This window comes from Pempheris klunzingeri, chromosome 7, assembly GCF_042242105.1.
Source record: "Pempheris klunzingeri isolate RE-2024b chromosome 7, fPemKlu1.hap1, whole genome shotgun sequence".
NCBI lineage: Eukaryota > Metazoa > Chordata > Actinopteri > Acropomatiformes > Pempheridae > Pempheris > Pempheris klunzingeri.
The window spans coordinates 13,261,823-13,289,229 of record NC_092018.1 but is presented as its reverse complement, the minus strand read 5'-3'; the positions used below and the strand labels follow the sequence as shown (position 1 = coordinate 13,289,229).

The window sequence follows — 27,407 nt, the reverse complement described above, 5'->3', positions numbered from 1 at the left end:
CACAGCCTATTTAACTGAATGAAATGGACCATGAAAGACTCTCTTGGCCAATATAAACGCACTACTAATGTTTTTTATTTCTCAAGCTTTTCTTGTGTGTTAATGCTGTATCAAAAGCCCCACAGGTTCTAAAAACAGTGACACTGAAGCTCATTAGCTTGATATACTTTCTTGTCAATACAAGTTTCGAGTCAAAAGATATATTGGCAAAAAACACTGAATTTGATCCAAGGGAGCATCCTTGATTTATGAAAGAGAATGTTTGGGAGATGGTGGGGATAGGAGGCCATTATTCAAACAGTTCACCCACAAGGTTCAGTACAGACTTTACTGTGAGTTATTACTGTAGAAGACATGCTTTCTGCTACTATCCAATTATCAAATTCTGCAGCTATTCACATATAATTTTAGAAAAATAAATCCCTATCTACATCTATATACATGAGCTGGCAAATAACACCTGATTGTCCTATTTTATGCAAATGCGGAGAACTACACCACTGCTTTCTGGTGCAGCTTCATGCTGGGAGCAGTTCTTTTATTCATGAAACTGTTAAATATGGCCTGTTTTGTCTCTTTAATGTGGCCTAATGAAAGTGCCTGCATATATTTGGAGAAGTTACAGAGGGAGACGGTAGTTGCATCCTCAAACCCTCAAATGTTATTCAGCAGTTTCATGTGGAGTCATAGAGTTCGAGTGAATGCTGCACGTGTTTCTGCACAATCTGAGGTAGCATGCCTACGCACTTCAACAGGCACTGTTTGATCTTTTCAGGGCACATATAAGGCATTGAAAGAAAAGACTTAATGGCATCACAGACAATTTGAAGATTAAATGACATTTTTCCTTTTTTTGGATGAACCATTAGCTCTGGCAAGCTCACTTTACACAAGTGAACATTCCTTCAGACGTCTTCATTTTGGACAGGAACATAAGGTTATGACCAGTAAATGGGTAGTTGAACCTTTTTACACAAACAGCCTTTGGCAAAACAGCAGTCAGTGAGCAAAAGCATCCCTGTGTGTGTGTGTGTGTGTGCAGTGTTCGAGTGCGTGTGTGCACTCCTGTGTGTAAGCCTGCCAGTGGCATTGGCTAGACTTCTTCCTCCTCTCTGGCTATGCTGTGCACAGACAGACAGCTCGCCCACAGCAGCGCCAGCTCATTGCCTTAATATGTTTTGACAGAGGAAGCATTATCACAGCCCTCGACGCCCATCTGCAGCACGGAGCATGATGCTGAGGCGCACCCAATGATTGTGGAGCTTTAGAGGGAGGCCTGGTGGCTCACCAAGACTCTCTTAAATGATCTGGCTCATCGGCAGCTTTGGTGTGTTCTCGCAAGCAGAAAGTAGCTCACAAAATAAAGTCACAGAGAAAAGGAGTAGTTATCTATGTCAAACCTTTGCACATTCCATAAATGGTAATTGTCAGTAAATCTTATATCCTCTTATATCCACTTTTTTTTATCCAGCAGTATGATAACACATTTTCAAGCAATGCACTCAACTACATTTTTTTTTTTCTGCTACTTAAAATGTGACAGCAGTGGCACCATGACTCAGCATGGTGTTGCATTTATCAGCTCTGCCCCCAAAACTCAGTTTCCTTTTTTTTCCTGTCCTTTTTCATCTCAGTAGATGGAAGTTACTCATCTTGCAGAATCTGGAACTGGTTCAAGTTTATGTGGCAAGCATTTCAGACTGAGATGCCTTACCAGCTATACCCAGAGCTCCACTAATAGGGTTCACTGCAGCTCTCTTTCTGTCTTTTCCAACAGGTCTTTTTGCTGCTCTCTCAAAATCCTGCCTGAACCTAAAATAATTTATGTAAATATCCAAGGTACCACTCAGTTGGCTAATTGCGCTGCAGTAATTTCAGAGCTCTCGCTACATTAATAAAATAAACTGCATCCTGCAAGCACATGTGTGTCAATAGTCCTGTATGATCAGAATAATTAACTGGAGATGAGAAATATTATCCGATCTTAATGGGCTATGGGATTCTACATTTCTGCCATAAAGGAGTATGAGCTGACAACTAACACCAAGCCAGCCATTGATAAATGTAAATTTGAATCGCATTTAAAATCTGAAAATCATGTAAACCCTTGATTTAGTCTTTTTTTCTTAGCTGAATAATAGAAGCAGAGAACAATTGCCGCTTCTGATTTGGTTTTCTATGCTTATTTTTTGCTTCATTACTGCGTAGTTCATCTTATTTCATTTCTTATTTCCTCTGGCTCTGGGGCAGGTTCCTCCAGCTTTGGTGATGTACCTGAAGGACCTAAAGGGCTTGAGCAGCTTGTTCAAGAGTGCTGCATTAGTACGACCGCACGACCCTGAAACCCAGGGCTATACTGCCATCTGTGTCATCTGATGTACGGTACATTAAGCCGGCACTGGCTCATGCTTGTTTCTTGTAGTACAGTGTGTTTTTTGCCCATGCTGCTGCTGCTGCTGCTGCTGCTGTCGGATCAGACTGGCACAGTCTGCAGTTCTCTACTTCACCACAAAGTGTCTCTGTGTTCTAATCAGTGCTTCTGCACCTGTTTCTCTTCCTACGGGTTTGTGAGCATTGCTTATGATTTCTTTGCATTCAACTGAAACCCATTCACACACCCACAAGCACACACAGAAGAGACAGATTTGTTTTTTCACATGATATTATAAATTATATGATATTATAACATCCCCCATTTTCCTCCCCCATAAAATGCATTAAACTTTTAACTGTTGGATGATGTTGTTTGGCCATTAAGAGAGGAGTCGAGGTGGGAATAACCTTGACTTAGACATACATATAACATTAGTGACAGTGCTTTTACAGGCATGTAGTTGGTCACATTGATAACATGGGGGTAATTAGTACAACCAGAGTCTGGGGGTATCCACTGGATCTCCCAGGGTCAGATATCCATATTCATACCAGCTGTTTAGGAAAAAAAAGTGGTATGTATGTGTGTATTTTATTTAGTTTTTGGTTCGCTCACCTCTCAATTTTCCCATCCAATCATGGATTAAATATGCAACCCTCTGCTCACCGCCCCACCTCCCTATAATCCCAAGGTTACTATCACCAGATAATTGAATGTGTTTCCTGAAGGCTGAACTTAAAATGCCATGTGCAATGAATGTGAATTGTATTAAGCGTTTCCTAAATGCATTACTAATGGGAGCACAGCTCATGCAGGCGCTCTGTCAGGATTAGAAATAAACTGCATCCTGTAAGCATGTGACAGTCAGTAGGCCTGTAAGATCATGATCATGAACAGGAGATGAGAAACATGAAGTGATTTTCACAAATGGCTGCTCTGAGTTCATGTCTGGCACAAAGTGCTACAAGCAGGAAATTTATGCCAACTGCAAAACAGCTCATCACTCACATATCACCGCCCCGACCAGACCAGCGAGTTGAATTCAGGATTCATTTAGTTGTTTAATGCTTGTGCACGACTGACTGCTGACGAGAGCAAACATGAGAGGAGCAGTGGCTCTGTGGTTAACTGTCACCTCACAGTAGGGAGGTATTGTTCACGGTCCAATCTGTGTGACGTCCTCCTCTATTTGCACGTCTCATGAAGGTGCTCCAGTTTCATCCACTTTTCAAACACATGCAGATGGATTAGAAAACAAATGACCCTTGGCTAATGAATGACACAACTGTGTGTTTCATTGTCTATCTTTTACTAAATCTTTTTATCAAATATTCAAGTTTTTACTTTATTATAGTTATAGTCATACAGTGTAGAGTTGCTTTTCAAATCTCATTCATCAGGATTTTGCAAACTAGAAAAGAGATGCGACATGTCTCCAAAAAAAAAAACATTTTTATTTTAGAGACATGTCTTTGCTGAAATTAACTAACAGATGCTCTAATGTTATGTCTAGTGTAGGTTTATACAAACTGGTGTGAATGAGTTTCCGTGTAAAGCGGCCTGATCACGCCGTGGGGTGTCTGTCCAGGCCACCTGCTCATTTGTCTGTGGCATCTCGTTATTCTGGTGATTCGAGTCTGATCAGTGGACAAAGCTGAATAATGAAGCATCTTTTTGTTTTTTTGGTTGTTGTTTTTTATCAATATGCTTTTAGGAAAGTAGAATTTGGAACTGAGAAGCATCCACATCTTTCACGCCGATGGATGTGATAAAGGTGATTGATTAAAGAGCAATCGCGGATCTTTTCATTTGATTATATTCGTTATATAAGCAGTCGGGGAGTCCGTTGGGTTGGCCGAGCGGTTGACGTGACGACGCGTGAGTCTCACAGACGCACGGGGACCTCTCATCTCCATCAGGGATGGAGGAGCGCTCAATAAGCAGGAGACAAGCTAATGCTCCCCTCAGAGTGTCTGAGCACCCCGTGATGCGGCAGGGAGGGAGAAGCTCTCTCTCCGCCTTCGTGCAGCACCAGTGAGACGGGGATGCGGTTTTCTGGCGGCGGCGGTCGCTGAGTGAGCCCGATCAGACGCCAGGAGGAGGAAGCACATTGGCCGCTCTCTGCTGGAGGTAGCACTCGGGAGGCAGAGAGTCATGGCAGGCGCTAAGCTGACGCCCTCGCCCTCGGAGATCGACCCAGACGTCAAGACCGAGGTGCAGAAAACCCCAGAGCCCACCTGGGTGAACCCCTCCAACCCTCTCCGGACTATGGGCTCTTTTGGGAGCGATGCCGGCCAAAGGTAGCCGCCGCAGATCCGCACCAAAGTCGCACGTTTCTGAATGCAGCTCGCTTGCACGCATGCAGCATCCGCCGAATAAGGTGATGCTGCGAGCGCAGGGTGCATAAAGTCTAATAACTTAGCTCGCTATTATCCTCAAGCAAAACTTGTGCCGTGATCAATATTGTGATACCATTAAATCTATTGGCCCGTGAATCGTCGTTACGCGGCGGGAGGTATGGACTGATTTTTTTTTTTCCCCCATTGGCGTTAAACATAAACACAACCAGTGCGCCTCGTTATGTGTCCGTTTCATGACGGATAGCTGAATGATTGCAAGCACCCCTGCTGTCAATCTCTTTTTCTCATAGCATCACTGGGATCCAGTTAATGGCTGCAGTATATACTGATTACATAATTCAGAGGATGCTGCATTCCCATTACAATTTTATGAATCCTGGTGTTCTTATATGGTGGGAAAAATCCAATTATGTCACCATTGCATTCAATGCTGAAGTTATTTTTGACATAATTCAACCACGCTGAGAGATGGGATAAAAATGCAAACCACCGGGGTTTTCGCTGACATGGCTTCATATTTCAGATTAAAAAAAGACTTGTCCACTTGTTCTATTTCAGTCTGCACCAGTCTGTATGTGAATATGTGTGTAGACCTCTGCCGTCAGGACTCTCTCCTACCATTTGGTAGACAAATTAGATTGTGATTTGTGTGAGATGGGCTGAACTCGTAAGAGCCAAGAGACACTAAATGCCTTTTTTTTTCTCTCTCAGGAGCACAAAATAGTTTGAGATATGCTGAAATGCAGCCATTAAAGCTCAAATTGCCACTCTTCTCTACAGGTTACATGAGGCTGGTTTGGCTGAAAACAAGACGATTGTGCTTGTTTGGCAGTGTTTCAGGCACCACTGCACAGCCAGTATGCTGGTGGTGCAGTGTGCTCTGACTCTCCATATTTACAGCACACATATTTCTTGCTAATACTTCTTTGAGGGCATTGACATTTTTGAGTATGTTTGTGATCAGAAATTTGGGATTTATTCATTGAGACATGGAACGTTTGCTGCAGCGTTTATTGTGTAAAGCATGTTTTTTTTTGTTGTTTTTTTTCTTAATTTATTTCCACGTTTTGATAACAAAAGCAGGGAAAACATTTAAACTTGTCTATTCTATACAAAATGACATAATTAAACTTCTCTGTTAAGTCTCTTCCAATGCTAATACCATACGTACCACCCTCCTTATCCAGACACATTAGTTTCCCTTCAACAATATAGACTCATTAAGAAATCTTCAGGGTTACACATCCACCACAATCACTTTAGCTCATTTAAGTGTTTGTCAGTCAACTGAAGCCACACAGTCCTTCAGTAAACTGAGTATATTTGCCTCTTCAAAACTTTCCACTGGGGCAAATGTCTCTCGCTTAGCTGCTATGTTTTGGATGATGGACCTGGGAGGATGTCATGATGTGTTACAAAGTTGACAGTGTTATTCCTCATTTGCAGAACACATATGGATTGGTCTCAAATATGGGCAGGAATAATTGAGGCTTAAGATTACAGTGATTGAGGTCCATCTTTCTATTTATTTTCACTGTTGTATTATAATTGCCTAATTTTATTTATTATGAACTAATTATAATTATTGGCCATAATTGGCAATAAACGTTTTCTGTAGCATGAGGAAGGTTTCTCCCAATCTGAGCTTTAATGTTCTGCACGTGTGAACAGCACCTCTCAAATCGCGTTCATCCTTTTGAAACCTTTTGATGTTTTTTTTTTGTTATTTTATAATAATGATCACAGGTTTGAGATGACAGCATAGCTCAGAGCGATCTGCTCTGTGTTTTCACAACACTAACAAGAACTGTGAATGCTTTTATAGTAAGGGTGCAAAAAAATGATGGTGACTACAGAAAAATTATAGCGTTACTTGCACTTGACTGCTGACTGTGACGTTCATGTTGAAGCTAATGATGGATGTAGGTTTGAACTTTAGATGACAAATCAGTCTTTTTTCTTTTGGCTGCAGCTGTCAACCTGTGGGACGTATCACGACGTGTAGAATGTAGGTGAGCATGATAATAGAGAAGTTAGCAAAAACACAAGTCTACCAATAATTGCAGCGATAAACGGGATCACAGGGATGATGAGGAAAGGTTTAAAGGTTGACATTTCTGAGTGCGGCTTTCTGTCATTGCTGCCATTGAAAAATATTTGACTATAATATGTGCAGTGATGGAAATGATGAAGCTCGTGGTGTCGCTGGTGTATTGTAGATCGTTGTAGTGATGATTGCCAATCTGTCAGAGTGATCAAAAGCTGTTACAGGAATAGACTGGCTGCCAATTAGTTTTGAGAAGTTGAACCATATTGATTTATGGCTGTAGTGAAATGCCAGACTGTTTGTTTTTATTGGGATCTAATACACAATTTCTGCAAGTGGCTCAGGCTGTAAAACCTAATGCATGAGTTGGCCAGTTGCCCTGGGCAACCAGATTTGGATCGCTGTCAACCATTTAGTATGGTTAGGTTGCCACTCTTGGCAATAAGTTCGTATATCTTAAATTAATGAATAAATGCTAGCCTTGGCTCGTCCCCCCCTCGCATTACTTAACTCTTTTGGAAATGTCAGATGTGGTTATTTTATTTCTAAAGTCCACTCAGAGCTCCTGTGAGTCCCCCTGCAGGCTGACAGGATGTTGTCAGGAAGCTAAGAGCTTTCTAGTTGTGAAATGTGATCACCGTGGGATTTGTGTCTAGCTGGCTTGAGAGTGAGAGGATGTGGAGGGAAGAGTGACGGAATCAATAATCTGGCCCATCGTACGACACAGCCTATAAAGAATTTATTTATTTCTGCATAATTTACAGCACATGGGAATCCCCTTTGTTTGTGTGTATAGGATTCTGTACACAGTATTAGCATCTAAATACTGTGGGCAGTAAGAGACAAAATGAGACTTGCAGCATCTTCAACAACAGGGGGATTGACCATCTTTTAAACATACTTATGTGATCAAAACAGAAATTCCTGCAGATTTATTGTGGCTCATTCAGCCTTGCCGTGAAAAATCTGTTTGGAGAATGGGCATTTGATTTGGCCCGTTGTTGTGCAGTGTGTCTGAATTTTAGGGCCCAGTGGGAACCCTAAGTCATATTCTCATTAGGGCTCCGTCAGTATATTACACAGCGTGATCTGAGTTATTTTTACTGGATATAGGCCATCGCAGTAGCAAGTTCAAAGCAGAACTTTTTATTGACTGATGTACAGCAAAGACTTTATTACAATCGCAGACATTTTAGCAACACTGAGCCTTCTACAGAGCTGTCTAATGGACCTCTGCTTTTTATCAATATACCGTACATGCACCTGTTAGATTTTTTTTTTTCTTTTAATCATGAAGTCTTATGCAGTCAGCAACGCCCCCTCAATATCAAATTTACACAGTAGACTTTGATATCATGTTCTCCACTGTTTGACTGATGCTTTGAAGGATTAATTTATTCATTCTTTTATTCTTCTATTTTTTCAGTTTTCATTTTAACTGACACCTAAATGGATTAGGAAAAGCTGGGACACAGGGAGATATCATGCAAAAAAGGTCCCGGCAGGATGTAAGGTCAAGCTATAATGGGAACACATGCTTTAGCCAGTGAGCCACACGATCAAACAGAAGAAGGGAATGAATTATATGCAAACAGAATCTCTGAAATATCTCCACAGACAATCTAATCATTGTCAGCACAGAACATCAATTACTGGTATCTTTTAAATCTATAATGCTATTTTGTGTATTGACAAAAAAGATAGCAGTAGGACTGAGGTGGAACAAAGAAAAAACAAAATCACATTTTGAATAGATATTGCAATTTCAGTATGTGTCACAATTTTAGTGGGAATGGTAATTTCATTTTCACCGAAAAAAAAAAATACAGAAATGGGGATGGAGTTTTTACTGTGGTCCGCACCAAACAAGCATTTCCCTTATGTGGGGAATATGATTTGTAGGCTGGGGAATCTCTCTAGTCCTGCAATACTTCATTTATAATGGCAAGTTGTGGCACATTTTTTTTTTAATCACACAATTGCAGCTCCTGCAATTTGGATATTGCATTCGGCCATATTACGACTTTGATAATATTTCAATTAAAGCCATAAATTGAACTGCAGTACAATGATTCCACTGAAAGTTCATCTGTGTTAGTTGACAGTTTTGTTTGTTCTTCTGTACACCAAAGCCAACTTTTACCTAATTTAGATTGGCTTTTAGTCTGCTCCCACACACCTTTTCCTAGCAGATACTTTGATGCAGTATTCCTTTTCAGATGGTATAGTAGTTCAGAAGTATATTATGTATAAATTATAGTCTTATACGCTACCTTAGAAGCGTTTAAGGACAAGTACTTCAGTCTTAATCCAAATGTTACGGTTCCCCCTGACGTAGTAAAGTACAAGCTGCGTTGGGTAATAGATCCTCATTTATCTGGAATCAACTAACAGCATGTTATTTTGCGAACCTCTGCTATTTTAACCATTTCATCTTCTCTTTATAGTTGGACGTTGGCCTTATTGTGGTTGCTTGTTAAGTACATCATGGTTTTTATGTTTCACTGTTAAATCATTTTCTTTCACAAGGACATGGAGGAGGAGGTCATTAAAAAACATGTTCTTTCACAATGTTTATCAGTTTTCCAGTTTATTACTTCATGTCACCTCATTTTACATTACTTGCTTCTCAATTATGTTGGGGTTGTTAATGATTGTACATCATTTCACTTTTATTATTGCACGGACGGCGTAGTAGGCGTCTTCATATTATGTTTATTTATAGCGCCTGCTTTCACAGAGCAATCACGCTTTCATTTTGATTTGAGCACCTGAGGTTTACTGAGGGGCTTTAATGTGGTCTTTGGGGTAAATTAAATCTTCGTTCGTTATTGTTCATTAAATCAGGAGGGTGAGATCTCTTACCAGTTCACTTGAGAGTTGAAACTCGAAAATAATGAGTGCCCTGGTTGCTATGCATGCCCATAAAGAAAAAAAACTTAAAAAAAAACACCTTAAATTGCAGGAGGATACATTTAAAACCATACATGTGGCCTTCAATTTAGTGTCAACTAAGATACTGTGTGCACCTGGCTGTGTGTTGTACATAAATGTATATTTAAGTAGCTCTTTTGTAAGTCCATAGGCAGAATCATCAATCACACCCATCGCCTTGCGCTTCCTCTCCTGCTTCTTGACAGCATTAGTTAGCAGAGAATCAATTAGAAAGCCTGGAGACTGTGAAACATGCGATAATTCGAGCGAAGCTGCCTGAACTCAAGAGCTGAACTTAATGAGAGCGATGCTCCATAAAAAGCTCACAAACCAGTCTAAGGCAGGGTGCAGGGTATCACCAGTACAGACCTTTGAGGACAACACTCTGATTGGATCATGTGCTTGGTAGAGAGCTCTCTACAATGCTGTTTCCACTGAGTCCATCATTGTTCTGATGGATCACTTGAATACACATAACTCCATCAGGAACCTGCACATGCTTAGAGCATCAGCAGTGAGTGGACACAACATCAATATGATATGATATAGAATGATATAGAAACTCTATTGAGAAATAGTCTATGTATAAAATACTCTATTGAGAAATAGTCTATGTATAAAATAATCCCTTTAAAAAAATCTGGTCTGTTCAATGCAGATAAATAACATCAAAAAAACAAAATGCAGGTACTAGGAGGCAAAAGGAACACGACATAACCAGACAGGGAATGTGTTTGCGGCCCATCCAATGAGGTAAATACCAGGCAAATAAGGGTTCAGTAGCCACAAAACAGTTCTGCCATTTGTCTTGCAGGCAGAGATTCGTGTATTTAAGGGAGAGCTGATTTTTAGAGGGTTATTTTCTCATGAATTATATGAACGTGTTAAAGCTTTATAATGTTACATTTTGGTTGAGACTGTTGTAGTTAATTCAGAACTGGGATCCTGTAAGTAAGCGATAATGTACGATTACGATACGAAGTGTCCTGATCTACAAAAGTAATAGATGTGCTTATACCATGGTGATCCATATTTTTCCCATTATTTTTCCTTTCTTCCATTTAACACCTGGTTAGGTCATTTTCAAAAGTAAGAGTTACTCTTACTAGCTGGTAACGTAGTACAAAGGTACAGGGGTACTGTTGCTATGGTTACTTGCCGTTTAATAAACTTGCAGACCGACTGAGGTTTAACTGTTGACCAGAACTATGTCTGAGGTGTTCTATTATAAAGTTTTAAAGGATACTTGTCAGCCAATCAGAAACGGGTATTTTCTATGGGAGTGGTGTAATAGAGTATGTAGGTGTTGATGATGTCCCACGGCTGTACATACAGATCAGTACCAGAATAATAAGCACAGGGCAGGGCAGGATGCTGCGGTTAGTTTTCCTTCTTAACCAGGGGTTAAATTACTGTGCTGGAACCGACTAGTCAAATTTTTGGAGAGGACAACTTGAGCTGCCTCCGTGACACATGAGGAACAGTATGGGAACTGTAGTATATAAGGAAATGCTTGCAAGCTTCCTGATGCAGGTAAACCGATTGGAAACTACAAATCCCATTTGCCCTTCAAATTGCTGCAGAGATTGGGATATGCGCGGAAGGCCCTCCCACTATAAGTCAGTCAGTCCTTGAGGCAGTTCTCAGACAGTGTACTTGAAAGCATGCTTTAAAAGTGCTGGTCATTTTTACTCTTGATGTCTCAGTAGCTCAGCTCATACTTGTGATTCCAGATGAGCTGCAAATAGGTGAGAATCAATGCTTCTTCATTGTACGCCTTTTATCATAATTGAAGTAAGACATGAAGGGCAGCATAATGCTAACAACATAGATGTGAGGATTTCTGAAATTCTTTGGTGAATGATGAATGAAAAGAGAGGGGGTCAGAGTGTTGAGTAGATCAGGCTAATGGAGGCAAAGGGAACCTCTGTTTATCTTTACCCATATACTGCTGAAGCTCTTAGCAGCTAGATAGCATCTTTATTGCTCATCAAAGTGCTGTCAAATGGACAGTGAGATCACAGCAGAGGAGTTGTTTTTGTTGTTGTTGTGTACACTTTCCCTGATAAGCAGACTAATCATTTCCAAACTGCTTTATTTCACCTCTAAACTAACGTTTTACAGGGTAGTTGGCATCTTGTGAATCTTTACTGCTAGTCTTTTGCACTGTATTATCAGTTAAATAGTTGGAAAGTGAAGTGATGCTCTGCCACATCAATCTGTTGTATATCACTCAATGCAGTTCAACTTAGCTGTTATTAGAAATTTTACAAAATGCCCTGCACTCTATTTTCTTTTGGTACCTTTTATCTATTTTATATATATTTACAGGTCCAAAACAAAGCGGAAACAATTGAATTGAATGTGGCTTTGAAAAATGGGAAACTCTTTCAGGCAATAAGATTCATAACTAAAGCCTCATAGAAATGATTTTCAGTTCATTCAAGGTCGTTTTCAGGTAACGTTACTACTTTCTAAAAAGCTGAGCGAACATTGTGATTCTTAATCTGTCAAAATTTCCACTTGAAGCCACTCGACTGTAGTAGAATCCTACAGCTGGTGATTTCACTGGGTCCAGAGGATCATAATAATCGACTGTGCTCTGGCAAAAGGTTCTTTATTAGGCCTAATTGTGGGAATGGTACAGGTTGTCTCTTGTGGCCTAGCTACTTCCTGGGTTTAATGGACACTCCATTAGTCCATTTCAAAAGGCGTAAATGGCATGACAATCTTCAGTGTGTGTCAGAAACTTTTCAATTATGCCTAAACTGCCAAGTAACTACCTTTTTATTGCACAGATTCCCTCAGCTTTTCTTCTTTGCGCTTTTGGCCTACAGACAGGCTTTGATCATTTACAAGCTTCTCAGGGATATCGACCTAAATTATATTTTTATCCATCTACTTTTGCAGAAATTGCTATTTTTAGATGTGATTTGCATTCAACATTCAAGGCATCTCACTCACTAGAATTAAACTATACTCACACATACTCAAAGCTACAAAACAGTGCAATTTAAATTTTAATCAATCAACCCAACTGAACTGTACAGGGGTGTGCATATGAAATGGACAAAGGAAGTCATAGCTTTGGAGCAATATGAAAAATTAAGTTTATTTAGGACATTTACTTTGATTGTGTATGGTGTTGCTCATACAATATATAGAGATCAAAATAGAGTCAGCCAGCCTTACATTCAATGACAACTAGTTATAAAACCCTTTCCAGGCAGTTAAATTTTAAAACTCACACTCTCACTGGCGTAAAGTGATGTTTGCAACTGAATGGGCCGTTAATGACACTGGTCTAAAGATCAGTAGCGTTAACTGCATCAGGAATGACAGTTTGTGGAGGACTGTGGACAAAACAAGAACTGCTGGTACAGAAGCTCTGATGTCTATTTCTCTTGTGTATCTTATTAAATGCTGCCTTTACATTTTTGTAAGGAGATCAAGGGAACTTCTGTTTTCTGTTGCATTAACTAGATATCTCCCCAAAAGAAACGCCACATTATCGTGGTGGGGGGGTTTGTACGCTCATTTGAACTGGGGAGCTGTGTTGTCGGGGCTAAAGGGGGCATGGCAAAGTAGTTACAGGGGTTGGGTGCTTAGCGAGCTGGGTGATAAGCACATGTGGGGAGCCCTGGCATCGCAGACTGGCTCTAGGGAATGGAATGTCACCTTTCTGGCTGGGAAGGAGCTGGTGTGGGAGGCTGAGTGGTTGGTGCCCTAAGCGAGTAAATTCAAGTATCTCTGTGTCTTGCTCATGAGTGAGGATAAAATGGAGCGTGAGATGGACAGACGGAATGATACAGCGTCAGCAGTAATGTGTTCCGCTCCATTTTAGTGAAGAGGGAGCTGAGCTGGAAGGCGAGGCTCTCAGTTTACGAGTTGATCTATGTTCCAACCCTCATCTATGGTCATGACCTTTGTATAATGAATGAAAGAACAAAAACGCGGATACAAGCAGCCAAAATGACTTTCCTCCACAAGGTGTCTGGACTCAGCCTTAGAGGAGGAGCTCAGACATCCGTGAGGGGTTCGGAGTAGAGCCAGTTGAGGTGGTTTGGGTATCTGGTCAGGATACCTTCTCATTTTGGAGGTTTTCCGGGCATGTCTAACTGGGAGGAGACCGAGGGCCAGTCCCAGAACCTGTTGGAGGGATTACATATCTCATCTGGGCTGGGAACGCCTCAGGATCCCCCAGGAGGAGCTGGAAACCGTTGCTTTGGAGAAGGAAGTCTGGAGAGCTCTGCTTGAAGTGCAAAAATGGATGGATGAATGGATAGATTCACTAGATCACAGACTCACAGCACTAATTTGACTTGTAAAGCAGGGAAGGTGCAAATGTAAGTAGTAACATTAACATTAACATGATGGCTCTATTTCATTGGGCTGTCTCAGTAAACCATCAGGGACATAAGGCTTTTTGAACTGAAGCACCTAAAGGGAGGGCAGCCATAATTAATGAGCTGTCCACTATGGTAAAAGTCTAATGCTTGAATCACAGTGGCTCTGTGGGCTCTGACTCAGCCAAGAAGTCCACGTTGTGCTGTGTTACCTGTGCCTGTGTAATTACTGGGTTGAAATGAATGAGTGCACGTGCTAAAGAAATTGGGCAGAAAAAACTCATACAATTCAAGTCAATTTCTTATCACAGAACAAATTCCGTACTACACTGTACATAAAATAGTACACTCTATTATACTCTGTAGTCCAGCCTCAGTAATTGGCTTCCAAAGATCATAGCCATAGAGTACACAAGTCAGTTTGTTCTGCATCAAATCAAGCTGTGTGTTTAACCTTTGACCTCTAACCCATCAGAACTGTCCATTTGTCAGTCGTTAAAATCAATATCTGGTTGTGTTTCTCAGTCTGTCTTTTCCCTCAGTGTTACACACTTCCCTCATCTCTGTGGTCATCTTAATATAACAACGTATGAGATTGACCAAGAGGGTGTGTCCATTGATCCCCTGTGGTTTGCATTAAGTGTCCCATCTGTTCTTCTGTCAGCTGAGGCGTTGTTTTTTTTTTAAATAACTTGTGTCGTGTTTGCCTTGCATGTGCCCTGGGAATGAATAGCTCAGAAATACACTTTGGTATTTTCCTTCAAGCTCCGATTTTCAATTTCCACTGTAAATGTGTATATTCACTTCTATGTGGATATTGAAATAGCTTCATATCCAGCTGCTTCTTGAGACATTAACAAGGGTTTTAACCAAAGTCCAAAAGAAATATCAAGCAATATCAACTAGTTCGCATAGTATTATATCCCATCTTGGGCTTTCTTGCTTCACAAAATGTGTTCAGATTCTCCCTCAAGATTATGAAATGGTCATATTCTTACTCAAGATGCATGTGAATGCAAATAAATTGCAGCGGCATCCTGAGTGGCATCCTTTCTCCTCTCCATCCCTTTCCTGCTTTCTCAACCCCGCTCTCTCCTAACCTGTGCTTATCTGTGTCCATGTGTGCTGTGTCCAGGTATCAAGAGGAGTACAGTATGGACTCAACCAATGCCCAGTAAGTCCCTGGCAGCATCATGCTTGCATGGCATGGATTGTGTCCGCAATGGTAATGTTACACAGGACTGACTGGAACTGATTTTGTTTTCTTTTCCTTTGCGAGCACCAAAGCACATGCGTAGTACTTGCGCATAGACTGGATGTGGACATAATGCACATAATGACCATGTTTGGAGGTCATAATACAGTTACATGTATCTGTAAAGTGGGCAATGATTGTTGTGGTAATGGTGCAGAATGCTGGGAATAACCCATTAATTTGTGGCTACCTTTTCAACAGTTGCTGTGGCAAAGTCTCAAAAGAAACTGTAACCTCCAGCACAGATTTTTGTCTTATTCGATCACACCACAGGAAATGGTGAAAAGGCAGCTTGTTTGTTTTTATCAAGGTATATTATCTGTCCCTTGACTGAATGTGCACACAGTTTTCTCTCCATGAGGATATCAATGTAAGATCTGGGCTTGAGAGAGTCTCTAGACAAACTAAAAATATGTTATATTTGTGGAGTAGATGTTGAAAACACCAACATGTGCTGTACTGACTGTGCATGCTGCTGAGTCACTGATCATATCGAAGTTTATAGGTTTATCAGGTTTTTGCTGTATACACTTTGCGGAATTGAGAGCCTCCTGTGACGCCCAAGCTGTTGAGATGTGATGGCAAAGGGGGTGAAGCATGGAGGCCACATCAGTAATTCACAGTAAAAATGATCTTTTTTTTGTTTGGTTGAAAATTTATCGAAATAATTCTTTAAAACTCTGTCACTTTTCACTTTTTGGCTGAAATGTTTTGCTTAGACACACGTTAAATGTGTATTTCTTCTGGTTGGTATTCCACTGCAGCAAATAGTTGTGTAGATTGATTTGTAAAAGAAAACGGGCACCAGAAAACACCATTAAGCATTATTCCAGGGGCCATCGCAGGAAGAACGGGCAACAACAACCACGGCTGACTGTGATTGACAGGGACACGCAAACATTCCCCAAGTCATTCCTCTAGAATCTGCCTTGTATCCTTAATGAAACATAACAAGACATTAAAATAAGTAAAACTAACTATCAAGATCCACACAGTTTTTCTATCAGTTGGAACCTGTTTTTAATAGTCTACCACTTTATGCAGTCTATCTATCTAATATGTATATACTGGATTTTTTTTTTTTTTCTGCCAATCAATACACGCTGGGAGTTCTTCATGTCAGTACCACATCCTGCCTCAGAGGTTTCACCACTCAGCTGTGGAGGGGTGCAGCTTGAGTGTTGTGTTTGTTGGGGCTGTGCTGCTGTTGGGGTTCCCATCACCACAGTAAACTTTTTTTTTTTTTTCTCTAAGTAGAAATTCAGGCTGACGGAGTATATTACCTTTTTTGCTATGCACAATGTAAATCCTGCTCACCTAAGGACACACAAGGACCGCTTCTATACACTGCGTGAGGCTTTAAACTCAAGGCACCGCATCTCAACACGTTAAGTATCAGACATCGTAACATATGGAGCAATTGTTTCTCTTTGATATTCATAAAAACTACAACGCTCAAATGTAAACACCTAACATAACATTGAGCTATTTCCTTTGGTTTCATCAAAACAGTCTTGTGCTGCCTCCTCATATCACAAATGTCAAACTTTGATCTCAGAGGAAGAGGAAGCTTGTCATTGCTTGTACAGGCAACCACAATGTTTGCCTTCAGCTCATCGGCACAGTCAAGGGTGCTTGAGGTTAATTCTTAGTGGCACCCACGAACCACTTGAGCTGTTCTTTTTTAATATGACGGAGTCTGATACCAACGTACCAAGGTAGGTCACAGGTTATATAACAAAGGCATTCCTGAAATGCAGTGAACATCAGAATGGTGATATACTGTATATTGTACAGCAGTGAATTCATCTAAAATTGGATATTTCTTTTGAATTTGTGAAGGAATATTGAAGGCTTTGTGACACTGCATGAGCCTGTTTTCTAATACTGGCTACCTGCTGTGGTCGTGTCATATGAGCACTTCTCCTGTTCTGAAAGTGCTACTGTGTGAATAGAGAAGTCATTTTCTTGGCAGTTCATAGAAGAGTTAAGTCAATAGAGCAGCTGTAGAGCATTGCACAGATAAGTGTGTTCTCTTACAAAGGATACAGACTAGATCATATTTTCTTTAACAAGTCTGTCCTGTTTATCTACAGGGTTGTTTTAGCAGGTTCATCTAAACCATCACAATTACAAAACATCTGCATTATTCTTTCTTGTCTTTTCCAACTGTTAATGTAATCAACCAGCTAAGATGTACATTTATTTTCTTAAAACCTACACAGCACAGATCAACACAGCTTGGTTATATGCCTTTTTCCCAGTTCCAGTGGTTACTATTGATATTTTGACTATTAACATTTTGAATTTCGAATTTCCTTTTACTGTTCTTTCATTTGGTTATGATGACTAACTGCAATCATCATCCACTCTAGAAAACAGAAGATGGTACTGTAGGCGAGGGGGTGCTGAATTTCAAAGGCATCTTTAAACATCAATGATATTACATCAAGCTCTCTCAAAGCTTCCTTATGCACCTAAAGACTTCCTTGCACTTTTTTTCTCAGCAAAATACTTCATGTTTTATATCAGGCCGTTGTATCTTCCATTTGACACTGCCACATGCTTTATTATTTTATTACACAAATAAATGGCCTGTTAGGCTCTCTAAAGTTTCTTTCTTAGGTATAATTTCTTTTTTTAACTGGCCCGATGTCCCATTTCTCAGGCGGAGTAGATTTAATTTTATCAGCAAATGTCTGAGCTTTACTATTTATAGTTTGATGCCCAGTATGTTGGGATCTGTCTGAGGTTTTGAGGGAGACTAATGCTAAGCAAGCAGATCTTCTACAAACCCTGCGAGGCCTTTTCTTCCAAGATCGTCCATTCTGACAGCCTTGTGCTGTACTTTCAGGCCCCGTTCAAGGTCCAGTTCTTTTCACAGTGCTGAGCCTTAACCTCAACGGGACTCTACACATGATGTGTACATGTGAAATGGCTTTAAGATTTTAAAAAACTGCCCAACAATCCTGATTTACTTGTTTTCATATCAGTCAAGTTTTTAAGAGTTCTGGGTTGAACAGTTTGTGGTGTTTTGAGGAACGAGGGACACATCATATGTGAATTTAGCTTTCTCGGGGACTGTTCAGCAATTTACTTTCAGTACACTTGAAATCTCGGAAGATTAATTTGTTTTTACACGAGCCCTGTAATCAACAACAAATGTCAGAACTCCTCTCCTTGGCAGACCTTGAAATACTTGACGACTGCTTTGAATCAGCAGCTGGTTTCAAGGCTAAACTATAGTAAATTCTGCAGCAGCACACTTGCACCTAGTGTCTTAGAACAAAACGCTTGAGGTCCTCGAACACATCATATACACATACAGAGAAGCTAAGACCCTATCCACTACTCCCACACACATACAGCAGAGTGTGTGGATGCTTCAGAGGACCAAAAATGACCTGCAGCTGCTCTTTGATGTACATCTTGTCAATCCACAGGTGACCCATCTCCATTAAGGTGATTACCCACCCCCTGCTGATTAGAACAGAAACTGTTAGATTTCCCTTGTGAGTGCCCATTTGACAAAGTACTTTTACGGTTGCCTTAGCTCATGTCTGGCGTGAAGCCCATCCAACTATTTTTGCACAGCACTGAGGCTAACAGACAAGTCCCCTCAGTATGGGAAGTTTTAGATGCAGCAGGGTGGAATAGAGGCAGAGAATAACAAAGACACCACAGCTTCTGAATATTCATATCCATGGGAAATATTTTTAGAATCCCTGCAGCTTTTATGTCGGGCACATTTCAGGGGCGGTGAGGGTGCATGGGAATTTTTCTATTTTCAACGGTTTGCTTTGTCAGAGGGGAGACAGGAAAAAAAAACATCTTTTCAGGCTGAGATGGGGAAGACTGTCATAATGTTTACAAGACAAGATGCATTATTATTGGTCTGTAGAGTATCTCTGTTCCCCAAAGCCTGGATCTTATCGTAAAACCACGATGCAGCATGAACTGTAGCGCAAACAACCTGATTGGTCAGAGATAGCTGAGCTGATAATTGTCACGTTTTCTGCCATGCCAACCCTTTTTTAGTTGTTAGGGAATTGGCGCTTTATCTTGCTTTTGTTGCTGCTAAATGTACATTATATAATGCCTTCTACAGCAGTGGATGCTACAGGAGGTAACTGCTGCTTTCATTAGAGACTGCAGTAGCAGAGCATGCACAAGCATCAGTGCACCACCTTGGGACTGACCTGTTGTAACTTGTTCTTATGATCTTTTTACGTGATGTTGCACTAAGCTAAGTGATACTGCTGTTCATGTGTGCCTGCCCCTGTAACACACAGACAAATATTCCATATGGCACAGAGCATCTGGTGTCTGAGTGACAATATTTTGTTTGCCATCCATAGAATTTACGCAGACATTTGAACAGCTTTCTTCTGTCAGCCAGATTATCCCGAGGTCAACAAGCTGTTTGTTGACTCAGTAAATAAACATCAAAGCAGTTGTACTCTCTCTGTGTTACAGGCAAGGGTGCATAAAATTGTAATCCTATCACTGACAATGGTCATGTTTTACGCTGCTGTTTGTGTGTGTGTTTGTTTATGCCGCTTTAACATTGAAAGCTTGATCACTGGTCATTCCCATCAGACTCAATCCCTCTCTCAGGTTACCTGTTTGTTCCGCATCGCTTTAATTATGATCATGATGCTGTTACTGACTCTGTCTCATATTCTGGATGGCTGCTGTATATATGACAGGCTCTACATACCATGTAGACTTGTTAGTTTGGGACATAAGGTCATGCTCCATCTATTGTGACTGTGTGCAAACATTCCTGGCTTATGCCTTGGCTACCTAACTTCAGGGCCTCTTCCAAGCGTTGGAAGTACCACCTTGTTGTAGATGCTGTCTGGCTTCTTGGATATTCACACTGCTCCTGTTTACATTTGACTGTCTGGCTAATGTCAATAGATTGGCAGTGGTGGTGGTGCCAAAAGTGGTGGATGCCAAAGAAAAGAGTGTAAGTACTTAAAAGGTATTGTTGTGCATCTGCAGTTACTCACAGTCGTCAAGTGTGGAAGAGGTGCTGTTTGAAGCCTCAGCTGGTCCTACTTAGAAACATGATAAAAGCTGCAGTGGCTGCCTGAGATTTTTATCACTGCTTATGTTCTCATACTTTTGTATACTATTTTGTGAACATGAATAAAAGTAATGACAGTGCAGTAAGGACTGGTGCATAAGTGTTTGAAACGGATGCATTTTCTTTTTTTGGGTTTATATAATATATCCCCTATCCACCCCTATCCACGTCAATTGTCAAGCCAATTGTCTCATATAAAAGAACACAATATTGTATCACAAATTTTTTTTGAGTCACATTTCAGGTCTTGCAAAGCTCATGTTTCCTATATGAAGTAATAATTTCAGGTACCTGTATGCAACTTGTGTAAACATGAAGCCCGTGTAGCTTCTGTCCATTTGTTTTCTGACAGCTGTGTCAATGGAGACAGTTATAACAACGCGCATTATTGGTTTCTTGTAGTCTTTTACTGCTTCTCAGGTGATGGAGCAGCCAATATGCTTGTTTTTTGTGGATTTACATATGTGTTTAGTTAGGGTGGAGTCACGGGGAAGGGAGTGTGTGGATGGTGCAGATAGACAAGAACATGTGTTGTTTGTGCGTGCCGCTAATTCATTGTGCTGGAAACACATAACACACAGACACGTGACTGAACATTTCCTGCCATGGAAGCTGTCTCCATGGTGATACAACCATAAGAGGTAAAGAGGGGATAGCTGGAAGATGGTGCATATCTCATGTTCTGCTTTCCACCTACACTCTTCTTCTACACATATATGCCACCCTTAGGACTTGACCGCTGTAATTGTTCTCCTGCTCTCTCCTCCCTTGTCTTTTTGCACCCTGTGCCCATCTTGTCAGAAAAGGCAGAAGGCACTAAGGATCCCTCCTGGAACCGTGAGACCATTATTACTTTCCCTCCATGCTCATTAGTGACAACGAGGTCTCTGCATTAGCAAAACTGTTAATAGGTCTGTCTCACTGCTTCCATTCATCTTAGCTAGCTACAGAAGCTACATCATTCATGCTGAAGCTATCATTTGGTCAAGCACCCCCCCCCTCCCAAAAGCCTATTAAACTCAATTATATCTGCTAAAACCTTTTAATAGCTTTGGATTTGTCATTGAATGCGTCATAAGTGAGAAAACATGGCTTTACAAATAGCACCATAGTTTTCTACAGTGAATTATTAATGGACGCTTTTGTGTTCGTCCTCAATATAAACCAAGCTGTATGTTCAGGTTCTCACTTATTTATGTGATGAAAATAGTCTATAACACAGTGATACAAACTGTCAACATTATTACAGATAATGTAGTATGGTCCTAAATGTGTATGCATACATATTAAACCCTCCATGGTGCCTGTTTCACACGCCAACTGATCAATATGGATGAATGTCTCAGTAGAGCAATTACGAAGACCCTTACATTAGTTTAAATTCTATGTATCATGTCTCTACAGTATGCATATGCATCACAGCAAGTGCACCATTAAGAGAATGTCAGTGTATGAAAAATAGGGCTTACTTTATTTACAAATTTGCATTATTGAGTACCAGTGCTACATATTAGGATTCAAGCTCAGTGGCATTTGTGGCTGGTTTTGTTGCACTGTGATGGGGGACTGTATAGCACATAATGGCCGACTGTAAATTGGTGGTAACAAAATAAATCAGAAGGGAGACTTTTTCCTGCACTAGATCTGCACAAAGCACATTGCAGGCACTTTTTACTGGAATCTTCCTTTGCCAAACACAATTATGGCAATGGCACATTTAACATTACCAACAATCTCTTGAAATTGCCAGGATGTGCCGTTGCAAGGAAGGACTGTACAACAACAGGATGCAAACTATCAAACCTCTATGCTCTTTGTGAACTGACTGAAATGTACCCTTCACATCAAGTATTGAACTGTGATATTTTCTGATCCAAATCATAACTTTGCTAATTACAGACTATTTAACATCTTACCAAAGTTCTTGTAAGGTTCATTGTTTTATAGGACAAGACTGACGATATTACATGTTTTAGTTAGTGTCAGAGAACTCAAGAAAAACCAAAATCAAACAATGTGTTTGTCTCTCTTTACTGTCTCATCTTCCCAGACCCTCTGTTGTACCCAGGCTAGTTTGTTCCTACTTTAAAAGTACTGTAAAACAGTGTAATTAGTAGTCATCATCAATTATTAATTATACTCCTATTATTATTCTTATTGTTGTTTTTGCTATTATTGCTGTTGCTGTGCATCTCTGTCAGAAACCACTGTCTCTCCCTTGTCTTAAATAAATGGCAGTGCCCACGTTCTTTCCTAACTGCAACAGTGAGGCTTATCTGTGTATTTCTAATAGCTTTTGGATAACAATGGAGTTCTATAGAGAGAAATAAGCTATATCAGGCTTTGGCCTCTCAGACAATACTTGCAGTAGTATCAATTCCTTGTGGGATGTGGTATTTTCATGGGACTTGTTGACAATTAGAAAAAATATAGAAAATCACTAGATGTATGCCAGATGTATCAAGGCTGTGATATTTAATGTAAAGTAGGTCTAACAGATTTTGTTAAATGATGAAAACCAAGATGTGTTATTTTTTTATCATTACTTAAACTCATGTATTGGCTAGGCACCAGTTTTGGAAAACATACAAATAAGACCCAGCCTGAATGCAAACATGATTAAATATATGAATTACCCTGAATCACAACAATTATGTGTTGTTACATCTATAGTGACGCTGATCCCTACAAACCACTCACTGTAATCAGTCAATGTGAAGGCAGCTTTGCTTCACACCTGATTATATGGCACTGTGAAGAGATTTACACTGTTTGCTCAAATGGTTGCATGCCCACCATACTACATTTACACTGACATCATCTCACTGTTCCCCACAGGGTGCAGGTGGAGTTCTATGTGAACGAAAACACCTTCAAGGAGAGGCTGAAGCTTTTCTTCATCAAAAACCAAAGGTCAAGTAAGTACAGCCGACGGGGAGCGTCACATCATTCTCTTCTCTTCCCATAATGCAAATAGTTACAGGCTTTCTGCAGCGAGATATTCTCACGCCTAAATGAACATATAAAGCATAATCTAGGAAACTGCAGTCAATGATGACGCACATGCAATTTCTGTCTCAGCGTGGGTTACTACATTAGCTGCCTCATTGTAAAACACTGTATTTTTGGGTGTGCACACTGTGGCCCAGCAAGGCCAGAGGAGTATGGCTCATTTGCTGAGAAATGAGGCATAGCTGCAGTGTTTTTCTCAATAGGAGATAAGACTAGTAATGCCACAACATCTCAGAGAGAGACATCGGTGCAGCTCAGAGGTTTGGTGCATTGTGTCTGAAAGCATTTCGCATGCAGCTAGTTGTGAAAATGTACACTATGAGAACTCTGTGTCCCTTGTAGGACACGTCTTTAACATATCCTCGGCACTGACATGGCTGTGCTGTCGTTCCCCCAACTTGTCATTGTCACTACGCCACCGCAGTCAGACAAAAAACAACAGATTCTAATGGAAATGTCACACTTGGCTGCAGGGGTCTCATGCTCTATTCCACTGCCTCTGTTTGTTTGTCAAGTTTCAAATCATTTTAACATTGACGTGGTCTTCATTTGAGGAGGTCGTGTCATTAGAGATTAGGCAGCTGCAAAGGCTGATTGGAAATGGGTAGCACCACTAGCACCACCCTCTGGTGAGCGAACGTGCCTACAAGCCTAAGTTTCTGTTCTTGATGGTGCAGGTCATGTGTGTTTATCAGCATATGCCTGCACTTATTCAGACAGGAAATTGCGATTCCACAAAAAATATTTCTGCTATTTCTGTGCAGTCTCACCAGTCTTTTAGCCCGCTGTGTTGTGCTTCATCATATTACAAGCCCATAAAAGTGCTGGTGTTATTTTCTGCTGTTCATGGAGGATTTCAAAGTTACTCGGAGGAAATCCATTGTGACAGGGTGCCAGAGCAGCAAGGAACTGCATCAGTCACGACGACAGGGCTCTGCCGATAAAGCCTCTTTAGGCGTTACACAGAAGTCATTTTGTGCACCCAAACAACTGGCACTTAAGCTGTTCCATCTCTCTGTTGATGAGAGATGTGGCTGCATCTGATGTCAGCAGCAGACCCACACTGGGTTGGGGTGGTCATAAAACTGGACAGTCTGAATTTTGAGTGGTGGATGGCAGAGCCTATGAACAAAATACCAGAGGCAGAAACAAACTCATTTTCAGGTGATCATTTCTTAAGTTCAGCCAGACTGTTTTTTTGAAACAAGTAAAATGATGTGTCTTTGTTGATCAACAGGCCTGAGAATTCGCCTGTTTAACTTCTCCCTGAAGATCCTCACCTGTGCCCTCTACATACTGAGAGTCAGCCTGGATAACCCCAAAGACCTTATGGACAACTCATGGTGAGAGTCAGCAGTTGTCATCCCACTCATTAATTATCCTCTATTCCAGATATGTCCAACATTTCTCAACAGTTGCTTTCTTATGATTTTTAGAAATTCTCTGTGGTCTGTTTTGTTGTGTTTTATGCTCTGGCAACATATTTGATGCCAAGTAAAGATAATGTGTCAGCTTTTGGTTCGGAAAAAGAAGCAAGAAGTCACTGTCCACAAACTGCTGCGCTTTTCTACATCTTCTTATGACTATCAGTGCCAAAGATCTTTTTCTTCTTCAACTCTAATTCCCATCCAACCAGAAGACCTGCTGCATGCCAGAGGATTTTTACAGGAATATTTTCCCCTTGCAACGTGCATAGAGCAACAAGTATGAAAGATATCATTAGAGCAGAGAACATTTATTCATATGAAAACATTATGGAGTCGTGAACATTGTGGAGAATTACTCCTACTGATAATCTAAAATCTTTCTAACATTTATGTCAATGACATTTGTGTGATTTTGATATCATGATATCATTAATTTTATCTGTGTGTGTGTTAAAATGAAAAAGAGCAGAGCGAAGTCACTGCCAGCGGCTTTTAGAGACGCATTGGGTTCGCTCTTTATGGCAACATACCAGCTTATGGAAATGTTTCCACCCACACGGACACATTCACACACACCTTCATGCTCTTTTTGTGTTTCCCTTGTTACTTGTTTTTCCACAGTCCAACGTGTCGGAACAACAGTACAATACAACAGTCTAATACAACAGAGCTGGCAGACATCAACTGGTATGTTTCAGTCAAAACGGCATTTTAACTGTAAACTGAAGTGTGTTCATTTTCTGATTTGCAATCATATAGAGATGCACTGAAGTGTGAGGAGAACTTTCTTATGGTTTTTGACAGGGACTTGATTTTCTGGGTTGACAGACGGAAATCTGTGTGGGCGATACAGGTGAGAGGAAGAGCACTCCAATGAAAGTGCACGTAAATCAGGTGCCACCGCATGAACTGAATCTCAATGCAGGCGTCAACCCAAACACGCTAGCAGCCATTTATTAGATAATGGCATTGCAGAGCACAGAAGTTCCTCAGTGAAGGTTGAGCAGCGTGAAGTGATGAGTTTGCAGTCGCTGGGCTCATTTATCTCCCTTTTGCCTCTGCTCTAGGTGACAGTGGCCTTAATCAGTTTCTTGGAGACCATGCTTCTCACATATCTCAGCTACAAGGTAAGGAACCAGCCCACAGTGCCCAGTGATGTTTTACAGCTGCCTGATCAATGTCCAGCAGTGCCAGTTTGTTCTTCCTCATGGGCCGACAGCTTGTAGTGTCCAGTCCAAATGCCAGTGCCAAGGCATCTATCAAAGACACTGGGCCAGAATACTTTTGCCACTAATTTTAGACTCAGACAGCACACACTCTGCCTCAGAAACAGGTTACATAAACGGGTTTGCAGGGCTGGAAGTGCTGTTTATGTGAGTTATCTAAAGGGGGCACTTTTGTCCTCAGTTCAAATGCACTTAAAGGAGTGGATTATGCAAGTAGTGAGTGAAGATATCAGCATCATGTATGCTATGGAAATAATTCAAGTTGCCACAAATAGAAATGGTCAGTTTTTGCGTGAGATTCCTCCAAAAAGGATAAGTAGAGGTATTTTCACCCCTTCAGGAACAGTAGTATACAGTGTGTAAACAGGGTGGCCAGCCAATTAAAAACAACTTACAAAATAACTGAAATACAGTGTGAAATATGGTCTAGAGCTGGTTGCTTAATTTATTTTATGAGGAACAAATTGATAAATTGTATTTTTTTTTTTTTTGTTGACGATGAAAAGTATTCTTGTAAAATGCTTTGGTGTCACAGAGTTATATTTTCTTTAGTAAGCTTTTTAATAGCTCCATCATAGACAGAATCCACCACTGTACTGCACCTTGTAGACTCTGCTCAGCTCCTTATATGTGATTATTATTCAGTACCACTTGCTGGTTGTATAATTAGCTGCAAACATACTGTGTGTATACACTGAATCATCTGGCCTTTTGAAGATAAAGTCCATGTCTTGCCAGTGTCCACATAGTATTTTGTGTCTTGAAATAAATCAGTTTTTGTTCTCCTATCTTTTGGAAATAGCTTATCTTTCCTTCAGTCAAAGCTGTATTGAATACATAATTCAGCATGTAAAAATTCAAGGACACTAACAAACTTAATTTACATAACACATGTCTAAATGCAAGTGCAGAGAATGCAGCATACAATAGTTTTATGAAGTTCAAAACTTTATAAAATCTGAAAGAATGTAGCTGTGAAATTGAGATTTAATTACAAAAGTTGAGGGTAATAATGATAATAATAATAATAATAATGTAATAATGTGTTTTTCTATGTAAACTGTTATGCAGTAGCTAAGCATCATTAACATGCTCCACAAACAAGCACATACTTTGAATGCCTAAAGAACAAAAATGGGTCAGTGAGGAGTGTTGTTTCTTGACCCAACATTAATCACTAAATCACTGCACAGCAGCTTTTAAAAGCTAAGTCACTACTGAAATTGTTTGTACCAAAGAAAGGAGCACATTTAATTTAGTTTAACATGAACTCGCGACACAGAACTTTCATCCTCTTGCCTCTTATACGGTCTTGTTTTTCTTGTCACAGCTGA

The 27,407-nt window shown here is 40.5% G+C and overlaps 1 protein-coding gene across 1 annotated transcript in view; it reads left to right on the top strand.

The window, feature by feature from the left end:
- The window catches only part of kcnt1b (potassium sodium-activated channel subfamily T member 1b), a 64,688-nt gene that overhangs the window by 13,504 nt on the left and 23,777 nt on the right, over window positions 1-27,407 (top strand). Inside the window, exons 4-7 of the mRNA XM_070833194.1 lie at window positions 23,247-23,326; window positions 24,658-24,763; window positions 25,652-25,700; window positions 25,915-25,974. Coding sequence (XP_070689295.1) covers window positions 23,247-23,326; window positions 24,658-24,763; window positions 25,652-25,700; window positions 25,915-25,974 — 295 coding nt within the window. The remainder of the gene's footprint in view (window positions 1-23,246; window positions 23,327-24,657; window positions 24,764-25,651; window positions 25,701-25,914; window positions 25,975-27,407) is intronic.